Here is a 12,738-nt window from a genome sequence, read left to right on the forward strand (position 1 = left end):
AGGAATAAAGCTGACCGTATCAGAACATGTTATGGACTAGGCCACACCACTCAACATTCTTAAACAGGCAGCCGAGATCATAATGTTGCAATTTGTTTCAATAAGTGTACAGTGAAAATTCTCTGAAGTTAGCTAGGTTGACTACCAAGTTTTAAAACAGACAAATTTATTCACAAAGCACAGAACAAAGAACCCCTACAGAACTCCGTCTATCCAAACATGACTTAATTATGTTTTGCATATACACAATAGTCCCAAAACAGTAAGTACTGAACTAGCCATCTCTGAGCCAGGAGAGTTATGACCCCTTTGGAAAAAAAACCCAAGGAAACAATATCCTTGAGAAAGGTAGCTGCTTTTAGGAAAAATGGGACCAGCTTTGTGACACCTCTTCCTGTCCCTACCCACTTTTCTAAAAAAAATGAACCATCAATATCAAAACCTTCAAAAACAAACTGGTTAGTAGCCTAAACACACATACGCACTATATTAACAATACACATGCAAGCATGCACAATCGTGTGAATTCAGGCAGTGGCACACCCATCACGTAACATTTCCATATCTCATTAGAGTCTCAACGCATTGGCAATCACTTTTTCGCGACCTCCCACATGCACCATTGTCAAATTGAATGGCTGCAACAACTCCATCTAAACAATCTGGCATTTTTGTCCTTAAATTTTTCCACAAATATCGATGGGTTATGATTAGTATATAAAATTGTCTCAGATGCACTGCTTGTAATTTAAACACTAAGCTCAGTCTCTTTCTCCACCACTGAATATTTCTGTAGATGAATTTTCAACTTCCTGGAAAAATACCCAATGGGACTTTCTATTTCCTCGTCATCCTCCTGCAGGAGCATTGCACCAATACGTACCGCCCTGGCGTTGATAGCTAACTTGAAAGGCGTAGTGTAATCTGGTGTGGCTAATACGGGAGCAGTGATTAATACAGTTTTTAGGCTGTCAAATGCCTTATGACAGTCCACTGAAACTACTTGCCCTTTTTAAACAATTCGGTGAGCGGAGCAGCCACACTGCTAAAGTTCGGCACAAACTTTCGGTAAAACCCACTCAATCCCAGGAACCTTAGCACTCCTTCTTTCATCGACAGTGTGGGAAATTCCCAAATTACTTTCATTTTCGCATCCTGTGGGGTCATTTGTCCATGTCCAATAACATGACCCAAGAAGGTGACTTGGGCTTTGGCAGATTCACGATTAGCTAGGTTTACCACCAACTCTGCCTTCCAAAATTGATTGAACAAGTCTGATAAATGTTGTAAATGTTCCTTCCATGAGTGACTAAAACTCACCAGGGTAATCAATATAAACAACTCAATTGGATAACCCAGGCAATGAACTTATTTAGTCATGCTCCAGCCACATTTCAGAGACTTTTTCATACCAAATGGTATGACTTAGAACTAATAAAGTCCATTTGGCGTTACAAAAGCCTAAACTGCCTTTGCTGCCTCTCTGACAGAGGTACCTACCAGTGGCATCTGAGCAAGTCCAACTTAGAAATAAAAGTTGCTTGTCCCACCTTTTTGACGCAGTCCTCCGACTGTGGAATTGGACATACATCAGTCTTTGTAACAATGTTGGCTCTGTGATAGTCCACACCTAGCTGTTGGGTAACATCTGGCTTTGGCACCATGATTCTAGGTGAGCTCCAGTCAGTGTAACTCACTTCGATTTTGCCATCCTGGAGGATGCTCTCTATCTCCTTCTGAACCAGTGCCAACTTTAGAGGGTCATACCTATAAGGATGTTGCTTAATTGGAACAGCATTTCTTATATCTAAATCATGCATAATTAAGTTAGTACTGACAATTTTATTTCCACATATCTCCCTGTATGATAGTAATAACTCTTTCAGGTCATTTCGATTTTCTTGTGCAAGGTAACTAAATAATTTATCCCAATTTTTGACAACTTCCTCACTGTCCAATTTGATTGGAGGGATGTTCAATTCAGAATCCTCTGGCCTGCTGTAATCATTAACACCTTGCCCTCTTGCTTTCCTTCCCTATCAAAATAACTTTTTGAGCATATTCACATGACACACTCAGATTTCTTAATGTTCTGGAGTCCTTATCAAGTAGTTCACCTCACTCAATTTCCACTCAATTTCCTCTCAATTTGATAAGGTCCACTAAATCTTGCTTTTAAAGGCTCATCTGTTACTGGAAGTAACACCCATAACTTATTCCCCAATTGCAAAAGTGTGAATGTGTGATTTCTTATCCACTTCCTGTTTCATTGTATGCTGAGACACTTTTAAATGCTATCTAGCCAACTTTCCAGCTCTATTTAATTGTTCTATAAAATTTGACATATAGCCCAAACAGGTGGTCTCTGAATTCTGACTTATTAATTCCTCCTTAATCAATTTTAATGGCCCTCTTACTTCATGCCTAAAAAAATTAATTAAAATGGACTGAATTTGGTTGATTCATTTGGTGCATTTCTGATCGCAAAAAGTACAAACGGAATCTCCTTATCCCAATCATCTGGATTGTCCCGACCATATGCCCTCAACGTGGTTTTAATGTTTGATGCCATCTCTCTAGTGCTCCCTGCAATTCTGAATGGTACGCAGTGGAGTTGAATTGCTTAATTCCCAAGTTATTCGTGAACTCCTCGAATAGTTTGGATGTTAAGTTCGATCCTTGATCTGACTGGATCTCAATTTATTATAACTAGATATGGACTACCAATAAAGTAATTCTTCTATAACCCTTTTAGCTGCGATGTTGCATAATGGGAAAGCTTCTCGAACTCTAGTCAACACACCCCGTACTGTTAATAAATACTTATTCCCATTTTTGTTTGAAGTAGGGGACTTACACAATTAATCAAGACTCTTGTGAAAGGTTCCTCAAATGCTAAAATAGGTATTGAAGGTGCAGGTTTTATTATTGCCTGTGGTTTTTCAATTATTTGACATGTATGACATGTCTGGCAAAATTCAATTACGTCCTTGTGTAGTCCAGGCCAATAAAAATGTCTTTGTATTTTAGCTTGTGTTTTCCTCACCCCTAAATGACCTCCAAGTGGTAGCACCTCCTTTCTATATCCTACTGGCAAAACAATTTGATGAATCTCTGCCCATTTCTCATCTGCTTGAATGTGTGATTGTCTCCATTTCCTCAATAAGACATCATTTGTTAAGTAATAACACAGGGATGAAGTCGCTTTCCTTCTCTGTACATGCCTTTGGATACAACTGTTTTAAGTTCTCAGCTTTCTGTTGTAATTCAGTCAACTTAGCAGATTTAAAGATACTTGCATGTTTACCTATTTACTTCTGCTCTGTCCCAAAAGAAAAGTCTTGGATAAAGCTATATCAGCTTCCTTATCTGTGCCTTTTGAACTCTCCTGCTTCAGCTTGTGCCTCTGTGATCACACAATCTGGGAAAATTCCTGGCTTCTCAACTCGAGTAGGCAGCACACTTACCAGTGAATCAGCTATATCATTTGCAAGGACAAATTGTATTCCTGGAGCTGAGAGTTTGTCCAGTACGGGTAAAAACAAGGACTGCAGATGCTGGAAACCAGAATCTAGATTAGAGTGGTGCTGGAAAAGCACAGCAGGTCAGATAGCATCTGAGGAGCAGGAAAATCGACGTTTTGGGCAAAAGCCTATTGATTCCTGATGAAGGGCTTTTGTCCAAAATGTCAATTTTCCTGCTCCTCAGATGCTGCTTGACTTGCTGTGCTTTTTCAGCACCACTCTAACCAAGTTTGTCCAGTCCACTCCTCTCTGGACTCTCTAGCCTCACTTTATGTAACTGGGCACTTTATGTCTCACCATGAATTCCTGTCACAAGTATCTTTTCTGGCAATAGTCCTTCAGGAGTACATATCTCCTCATCCTCCAGCATTAGAGAGTGAGAGTATCCCTGTGTCCCTTAATATTATAACCTCTTTACCCGCTACTCCTGGCCTATGTGAATAAACTTTACCCTTGCATGTATATTTTTTAAGCAGATCTGGCACTTCCTCCCGAATCAATCTCTGATCATCGTGTACACTCTGAGGCAGTTGCCTAATTTCCCTTGTGCTTTTTGTTATTAGTCCAACAAAATGCCCAGGCTTATCCGGTTTTCCTACATCTGGCTTTCTCTTAGCCCACCAATACTGTAATAAAGTGGGTCACAATGAAAACACTGGAGCTTTTTAACTTTGTCCCCCTCAAGGGCTTCTTTTTTACCCTGTGGTAGGTTATCCTTATGATCTTCCCTGAGACCTACCTTTCCACGTGAGGATTTCTCTTTGCCCCAGTTTCTGTCTCTCATGGAGTGAAATTGATTCTGGAAGCCAAATCGAGTTTTCTGGACGAGCTTATAATCATCAGCCATTTCAACTGCTAACCTTGCCATTTTCACTCTCTGCTCTTCAACATGAGTTTGCACTACTTCCTCACTAAGGTTACCTTCAGCCTTTATCCCAGCTTTTTAAGTTAACTTCTCTTTTTAAGTGTAAGTTTTTGAAGTTCAAAAGCTCTTTTTCTTTGTCCTCTGCTGCTCTCTTTTTCCCTCTCTTCCAGCTTTAATTGTAACTCAGTTTCATTTCTGCTGCCCTTATCTCTCGCCTTTAACTCAAGCTGCTTCATTTGCAATCGAATTCTTGCCATTGCTACAGATTCTGATGGTTTCTCCAGCAAGTTTAAATGCTGAGCTAGTGCTGTAATTATCTCCTCTTTCCTCATAGCAGACCAGCTGGGATTGGACCTTCCTGCTACTTACTCCTGCAGAAGTCTTACCCACCTTTTGAAAACCTTCCAAAGTCACTGCATCCACTTCCAGAAAACATTTGGCGACTGAAAGAGCCATTGCTATACCAAGCTTTGTCTACCCAACCAAACCAACACCCAAAATAAAGACACTAGCAACCTATCACTCGCTGCTTAAAATCCCACAAAGAGCCTCCAGTCTATTATGGACAAGGCCACACCACTCAAAACATTCTTAAGCAGGCAGCCCAGACCATAACTTTGCAATTTGTTTCAGTAAGCGTACAGTGTGAATTCCCTGGAGTAAGTTAGCTGGGTTGACTTAGCAGGTTTTAAAACAGGCAAAAATTTATTCACAAAGTTACACAATGAAACACAAAGAACAGAATAAAGTACCCCTACAGAACTGAAGTCTATCCAAACTAGACTTAATTATGCTGTTCCACATATACATAACAGTCCCAATAAGCAAACCCCCTTAAAATAAGTAAAAATGTAACAAATGCTTACAGGTTGAAGTTAGAAGAGCAGAAGGAGACAGAGCCTGTTTCCACACAACTGAACTCCTAACTAGTTCTGGACCAAACAGCTCAGCTAGAGAGCTGACCACTACAGGTCACTTTGGCCTGAAGTCTCATCTATTTACGTATAAACAAAAGGCCTCAAAATTCTTTTTCATCTCTGTACTAAATTAGCCACCTCTGAGCTGGGAGAGTTTTATGACCCCTCTGGAAAAACCCCAAGGACACGGTATCCTTGAGAAAAGGAAGAGTTTTTAGGGAAAAAAGGATCAGTTTTGTGACAATGATGAAAGAGCATGTACAAATCAAAATATCATAGCTGCAAAATAATTGGCCTACCACAGGTAGTTGCAGATCCACAGAGTTCAGGCTTTGGACTCAATGTTCTTTAATATTTGTACAACCTTTGATACCATATCTGTCAATCAATCACTTTCTGCTGTAGAGCCATCAGAGCTGAGGGCATGAGGGATTGGAGGGTGTAAGTTGTGCAGATAAAAGAGATGATACTGATTAATTACAGTCCGGGCCACGGAAATTAAGTGCCTACCATTTCTGCTTTCCTCAGCTGACCACGTAGCCCACTGAAGGTATACACCACTTTGAGGAAGCACTGAAGGTAGCAAAGATGCAGAATCCACTAATAGGTGGGGCAAGTCAGTGCCCATAACCAAGCATGGTTGTATAGCTAAACTAAATGTTTTGGGCCTAATCAATATTTTGGCTATATTGATCTTTGTTCTAGAAGTACCAAAACCTCGAGCTAAAATGTTTCAGTAATAGCTACACCAGTAGTATTGATGGAACAAAGCAGAGTAGTAAGTAGCCTGGTTGCATTTATTGTTGTCGTCAGCTACCCCTCAAATTATCAACTCAGGGATATACGTAGAACAACTCTGGTCGAAACCTCCATACGTAGGCTTTAATGTAGGGACTGTGGAATATCACTGTATCCACAGCATTGAGGAGAGTAGAATTTTGTTAGCACCAAACCAGAATGAATGGGAACAACTTGTTACTGCAGCCTTCTAACACCATCACAACCAGGGAGACAGTTTTCCTTTAGTCTGGTCTGGGTTGAGGGTTTTCTGTATTTATTTGAATTTAATGTTTAATCCAGTCATCAGTACTTTCAAGTGGCATTTATTCAGCAATATTCTGCTGGCTTCAGAACCAATTTACTGTGAAGAATATAAATTGAAACGAGTGACTGCCTGTGTCATCAAAACAATATTTTATCAACGGTATCACCAGGGAAGCTAAAGTCTAATAGAAGTTAGTGAATGTTAGGAACATATTTCTAGGAGGTGAAATCATCTTAAGCACAAAACTAAATGGCCGAGGTTAGTCCAGGCCAACTATCATAGCCCCAACTCCATTTCATTATTCTCCAGATAATGAAACAGTTTACAGCTGCAATCACAGCACAACCTGGATACATGTTTCGCCTGATAGATGACAAGTAAAATTTGCAGAATTGTCAAGCAACAACCATTTCCAATAAGCGAATGCTAAATTACCTTATTCATGACCTTCAATGGTTTTACCATTACCCGACTCCTGGATAACCTTCTTCCCAATTTATTAATACTCTGGACCACCAATGATCAGTAATTAAACTGGACCTAAACGCTGTGACAAAGACAAATGGTTAGAATGGTTTAAAAAAATTTGCTAAAGGGACTCATCTCCTGATCCTATTACCGTTCATGAGGTAAACGCAGACGTGTGATGGAATACTTTAGTTGAACGATGTGGAAGTAGCATTTCCATCCAAATTACTGACACATGTTGACTGTAAAGTGTACAGAATGCAGTCCAGCAACTTGCCAAGTATACATTGGCAGCATTTCTCAAACTCATAACCTCCACTATCTGGAAGGAACAAGGATAATAAGTCTATGCGAAAATCATCCATCAATTCCCCTGCAAGGTCCCCCAACTGAGAAACAGTTAAATATCATTTGGAGAGGCTGGGGCTGATTTCCTTGGAAAGGTGGTTAAGGGAAGAATTGATAGCTTTCAGAATCATGAGGGATCTGGATGAAGTAAACAGGGAGAAGCCTGCTCATACAAGAAAACCAAGGGGCACAGTTTTAAAGCATTTTTACAAAGGTGAATGGGAGGTAAGGAAAATGTTTTCCCAATGAGTGCGGTCCAGGTTTGGAATGGAATGCACCAGCTGGAACTGTGGATGAAGCAGATTCTATTGAGGTGTTTAAAAGGAATTGGAAAAATTTTTAAAAATAGGAACAGCGAACTGGAGTAAGGGAAGTAAAATCAAGGTAGAGTATATAACGATGTAGATTCAGGAATAAGTTCTCAAGTGCATTAAATTATTTTAAATGGAGTTAGACTGTTGATATTCTTGCGATAGGAAATTGCATTAATTGCTCATTATGAGTGCTCATTTAGTAGGTGGGTTGCAGTGAGATTGAAGTGCTCCTACCAAGGTATTTGATAGGACATTCAAGGATTTTAATCCAATACCAGAGCCTGCATTCCATCCACAAGGCACAAGAATATTATTAAATACTTTCCTTTTGACTGGCACCCCATACAATGCCTTCAACATTCCCTCCACCACGGTAACAGTATATACATAATGTACTGCAACAACTCACCAAGGCTCTTTCATAGCATTTTCTAAACTCGTGACATCTACCATTTGGAAGCGAAAACAGCAGATGCTTGGGAATAACCATGGCCTGCAAATTCATCTTCAAGTAACGCACAATCCTGACACAGAATAATGTTGTTGTTTTCTTCACTGCTGCTGTGTCAAAATCCTGAAAGTCCTTCCAAACAGCACTTTGGTTTGTGACAAACGTGGTAATACAAGATATTTATATAACTAATGATTCAGCACTGATCGTGCACTATTGTATTTTCACAAATTGTAAAACCTTCAAATGAAATTTTCCAGCATTATAACTGATCCTCTTTCATGGACATTTGGGTAGGCTCCCTAAGTAGTATTGACAACATGATAGTTTGGTTGGATATGGCTAAATTAAGACATCACCTGCCCTCAAGATGGATGCGAAGGATCTCATAGCATTATCTGGTTTTCTTGTCAATGGTTATCCCTCTAGCAACGTGACTGAAAATGTTAACCATCATATTGATGGTTATGATTAGATTAGATTCTCTACAGTGTGGAACAGGCCCTTCGGCCCAACAAGTCCACACCAATCCTCCGAAGAGCAACCCACCTAGACCCATTCCCCTATCCTACATTGTTTTTTTATCCCTGACTAATGCACCTAACACTACGGGCAATTTAGCAAGGCCAATTCACCTGACCTGCACATCTTTGGACTATGGGAGGAAACTGGAGCACCTGGAAGTAACCCACGCAGACACAGGGAGAATATGCAAACTCCACACAAACAGTCGCCTGAGGGGACTGGAATCGAGCTGCAAATGTGTTGCTGGTCAAAGCACAGCAGGCCAGGCAGCATCTCAGGAATAGAGAATTCGACGTTTCGAGCATAAGCCCTTCATCAGGAATAAGAGAGAGAGAGCCAAGCAGGCTAAGATAAAAGGTAGGGAGGAGGGACTAGGGGGAGGGGCGATGGAGGTGGGATAGGTGGAAGGAGGTCAAGGTGAGGGTGATAGGCCGGAGTGGGGTGGGGGCGGAGAGGTCAGGAAGAGGATTGCAGGTTAGGAGGGCGGTGCTGAGTTGAGGGAACCGACTGAGACAAGGTGGGGGGAGGGGAAATGAGGAAACTGGAGAAATCTGAATTCATACCTTGTGGTTGGAGGGTCTGGGATGCTGATGCTGTGAGGCAGCAGTGCTAACCACTGAGCCACCATGCCGCCCTTTGAAAACTTGTTCAAGGAATATTTGCCACCAACAGTGACTTGACATTAACTTTTAGGCTGTGAATGGCTTTGGAATATACTGAGCATTTAAAAGATCTTTCATAGAATAAAACAGTATCTTTCAAACCATCAAGTCAGTGTTGGCTGTTTCAGTTCCCCACTGTTTCTCAATATTCTGTAACTTTTTCTCGGTCAAGAATGAATCTAATTTCTTTCTGGTGGCCACTATTACATACTTAGCAGGTAATATATTCCAAACCCCAATAATTACACGTTGCATCAAAAGAACTGTTAACTTTGACTCTTTACAAATTGCCTTAAATCTGTCTGTCGCTTTTGGTTATCAGTCCATGAGCCTTTGAAAATATTTAATCTTTATTACTTTTTATCAAATGTTGGTCTTTATGCAAACACCGGATTGTATATTCCAACAGAAGGATCAAGTAAAATTGAAGCCAAATGTTACACCAAAATGGACCTGCTTTATTATAAAATTGCTTTATTGATCATAATTTCAATACTGTATTTAGTTTCAGATGCAGTACACTGCGAAAAAAAATCTTTACTTAGGCTTCTGTCATCTTTGTTTTAAACATCAACTACGTTATTTACAAGTTTTCTGTATACATACACATAAGCACCCGTCCCCTTGATATATGCTTTGCGGTGGTGGTTGTTTGATGCATGAGTGAAAGGGTTTAAGTTGCACGACCTGTGAGGAAACAGTGAACTGTATCCAGTCATGTTGCAATTCAGTCCAGCAAATGTAATGCTGAACCCACTTTTAACTTTATCTTAAAATTTCTTTTCCCTGAATGTACAGAAACAAAAGCTGTTATAACAAAAAAAATTCACAGTAATAAATATCAAAAAAAAATTATACAACTGTATACAAGTTCTATTGAAACAAAATAAATTCCAAGTTAAAATAAAGAGAGTAAAGGCGAGTCTGGAGCATGACATGAGCTGATGATTAACGTCCTCATCCCGAAAGGCATTTTAAAATATAATGGCATTTGTATAAATAAAAAGCTCTGAGCAATCTCAGAAATATTTAGTGCATTGTTGTTAATTAGTGCAGTTGTCTTCAACACAGTTACAACTCAGAAGGAATGAGACAGTAGTGAAATGATTAAACTGGACATGAGTGTTCTTTTGTATGGTCAATAGAATTCTAACCTATCAATAACTTCAAAAACAATATTTTCTTTTAAAGAGTTTTTAAACGTGCACTGCATGAAACTAGGGCATTCTCAGTATTGGCAAATAAATAAACAGACAAAATACTCAACAAAATCTACTTAACAACTTAAGAAAAATGTTATTTAAAGCATATGAAATGCATAGAATTTCTTATAGGTTTTTAAAAAAAACAAAATATAATTTTAGATCAGAGTTCTGCCTCCGTGCAGTTTTCCTTCTTCCTGTCAGTTAGCTCTGACAAAAGCAACATCCCTGCTGCATGAGTTTACATTCTGGATCGTCTAATCCAGCCTCCAGCTGTTGCAGTAATGCATTCTGACCACAGGATGGCAGAGAGAGATTTACTCCCGTTTCTATCTTCCGCAGTTGAGCGACTGCTGCAAGTGTTTCAAACTTTAGCTCCAAGTTCCAGGACCCCACACTCAATGATGGGAACATACTTGTCTTCAATCTGAACCAGCAGGATCGTCTTGTCTATATGGGATCTGCTACTTGGCTCTCTGCTACAAGGCACCCAACGGTGAATCACCTAATATAGAAAACAAATAATGAATTGGTTGACAACAAAGGAAGATGGAATAAGGAATTTTTCATGGTCAATAGAACAAATTATTCTGTCCAATGTTTTCACTGACCTCGAATATACCAATTCTATACTGAAACTGCCTTGGAATATATTTAAGCTGTTTTGTGTTTATTTTCTTACTTTTTTCCCCCTCAGTTCTATATACCACATGTCATTTTGAAACTAACTTTTTAATTTGATGTATTGTTTTTGATTTGATTTATTGTTACCTGTACTTATATTCAGTAAAATGTTTTGTTTCGCGAGCAGCATAGGCAGATGATAGCAAACAAGGACATACAGATCACAGGACACTTCGAGTGAGGATATTGGAGGTTCAAAGATCACCCTCATTTTCCTTCCCCAATTACTAGCCTTCCACCACGGAGTTTAACAGATCCATATTGAAACAGCTATTCTGGCTATTCAATAAAAATAAAATTTCTCGTTGATATCAGCTGTGAGAAATCTGATCAATAAGCAAATCTTACTGTGCTTATTTGTATTATGCCCAGTTGTAACTACAGTCAAACCCCGCGCAAATATCCTATCAAACCAATTCCTGAAATTAGATATTGAGGGCAGTGCCAGTTGTAATGGTCAAGGTCCTGTAATCAGCTCATTTGCAACCTTGCATTGATCCTTACGCTATCCTTTCACAAAAGCTTGCATCAAACAACTGATACAACAGTGAGTATAACAGTTTCAGACCTTAATATGTGTCCCATTTTGTTTCTTGTGCTCGTTTTTAGTCAGCAACACACCTCCTCCATTGAGTTTGCTTCTATTCTTGTCTCATTACTATTTACTTTGGCACTGGAAGACTAGCTGTCTTGTCATTCATTCGAGTAAACTCTTCCTGACCTCTCCGCCCCCACCCCACTCTGGCCTATCACCCTCACCTTGACCTCCTTCCACCTATCCCACCTCCATCGCCCCTCCCCCTAGTCCCTCCTCCCTACCTTTTATCTTAGCCTGCTTGGCTACTCTCTCTTATTCCTGATGAAGGGCTTATGCTCGAAACGTCGAATTCTCTATTCCTGAGATGCTGCCTGGCCTGCTGTGCTTTGACCAGCAACACATTTTCAGCTGTGATCTCCAGCATCTGCAGACCTCATTTTTTACTCGTCTTGTCATTCATTCTCTACTGATTTTCATGCAGACATTCCAATTGTCCTTGTCCCAAGCTACCCCTTGCTCCACACCTTATACAACTCTAATGTTTTCCAGTTCTGAAGAAAGATCACAGAAGTGAAGTGTAACTCTCGTTTCTCTCCACAGATCTTTGCTCAGCGTTCCCGGCATTTTTCTGTTTTAACTGGATTGTATTGTTTGGTACAAAATAAGCCAGGATAAGGAATTTAGAATGTGTGTAAGCAGGTCCCTGGCAGAGTTATACTGATATCATAACAAATCAAACTCAGTTTAGATAGTAACTTGGTACTCGATAACCCTACCACCATATTCTCGCAGTGGAGTTATTGATACCAAATTGAGAGAGACTTCAGAGCTGACCTGACCCCTAAAATGCTGCAAACTTGGTTGGAGAGAAAACATTTTTAATGGAAACCAAAAAGCTTTCTTTCAGTCTAACTCAGTAATTATATATAACACATCTTCAGGCTGTAGTTATGTGTCCAGAATTTACAACAGAATTACAATTGATGAAGTGTAAATAATAAAGCTGTGAGAGTTCACAACAAAAAAGGAGCAATTGTTTGCCTTTTGTTTGTCAGTGAAGAGGGGGCAATGAAGCTGTAAACAGGATGGTCTGTCTTAAAGCCATAATACCATCACATACCAATCAGATAACATCTAAATAATCTGTTTTTGTGATGTTGATTGAAGAGTAAGTAGTGGTATGCATCTCAGGAAA

At 39.7% G+C, this 12,738-nt stretch overlaps 2 protein-coding genes across 5 annotated transcripts in view; one reads left to right on the forward strand and one right to left on the reverse strand.

Annotated features, from left to right (window-relative positions):
- The window catches only part of LOC132818118 (polypeptide N-acetylgalactosaminyltransferase 11-like), a 50,168-nt gene extending 39,439 nt beyond the window's left edge, over positions 1-10,729 (forward strand). Inside the window, exon 13 of the mRNA XM_060828824.1 lies at positions 10,664-10,729. The gene's annotated coding sequence lies outside the window, so the exon portion shown is untranslated. The remainder of the gene's footprint in view (positions 1-10,663) is intronic.
- Positions 9,577-12,738, reverse strand: part of pcnx1 (pecanex 1) — a 283,871-nt gene continuing 280,709 nt past the window's right edge. For all 4 annotated transcript variants that reach the window (XM_060828820.1, XM_060828819.1, XM_060828822.1 and 1 more), the window contains one exon: positions 9,577-10,826. In XM_060828820.1, coding sequence (XP_060684803.1) covers positions 10,686-10,826 — 141 coding nt within the window. In that variant the 3' untranslated portion in view covers positions 9,577-10,685. The remainder of the gene's footprint in view (positions 10,827-12,738) is intronic.

Source organism: Hemiscyllium ocellatum, chromosome 8, assembly GCF_020745735.1.
Source record: "Hemiscyllium ocellatum isolate sHemOce1 chromosome 8, sHemOce1.pat.X.cur, whole genome shotgun sequence".
NCBI lineage: Eukaryota > Metazoa > Chordata > Chondrichthyes > Orectolobiformes > Hemiscylliidae > Hemiscyllium > Hemiscyllium ocellatum.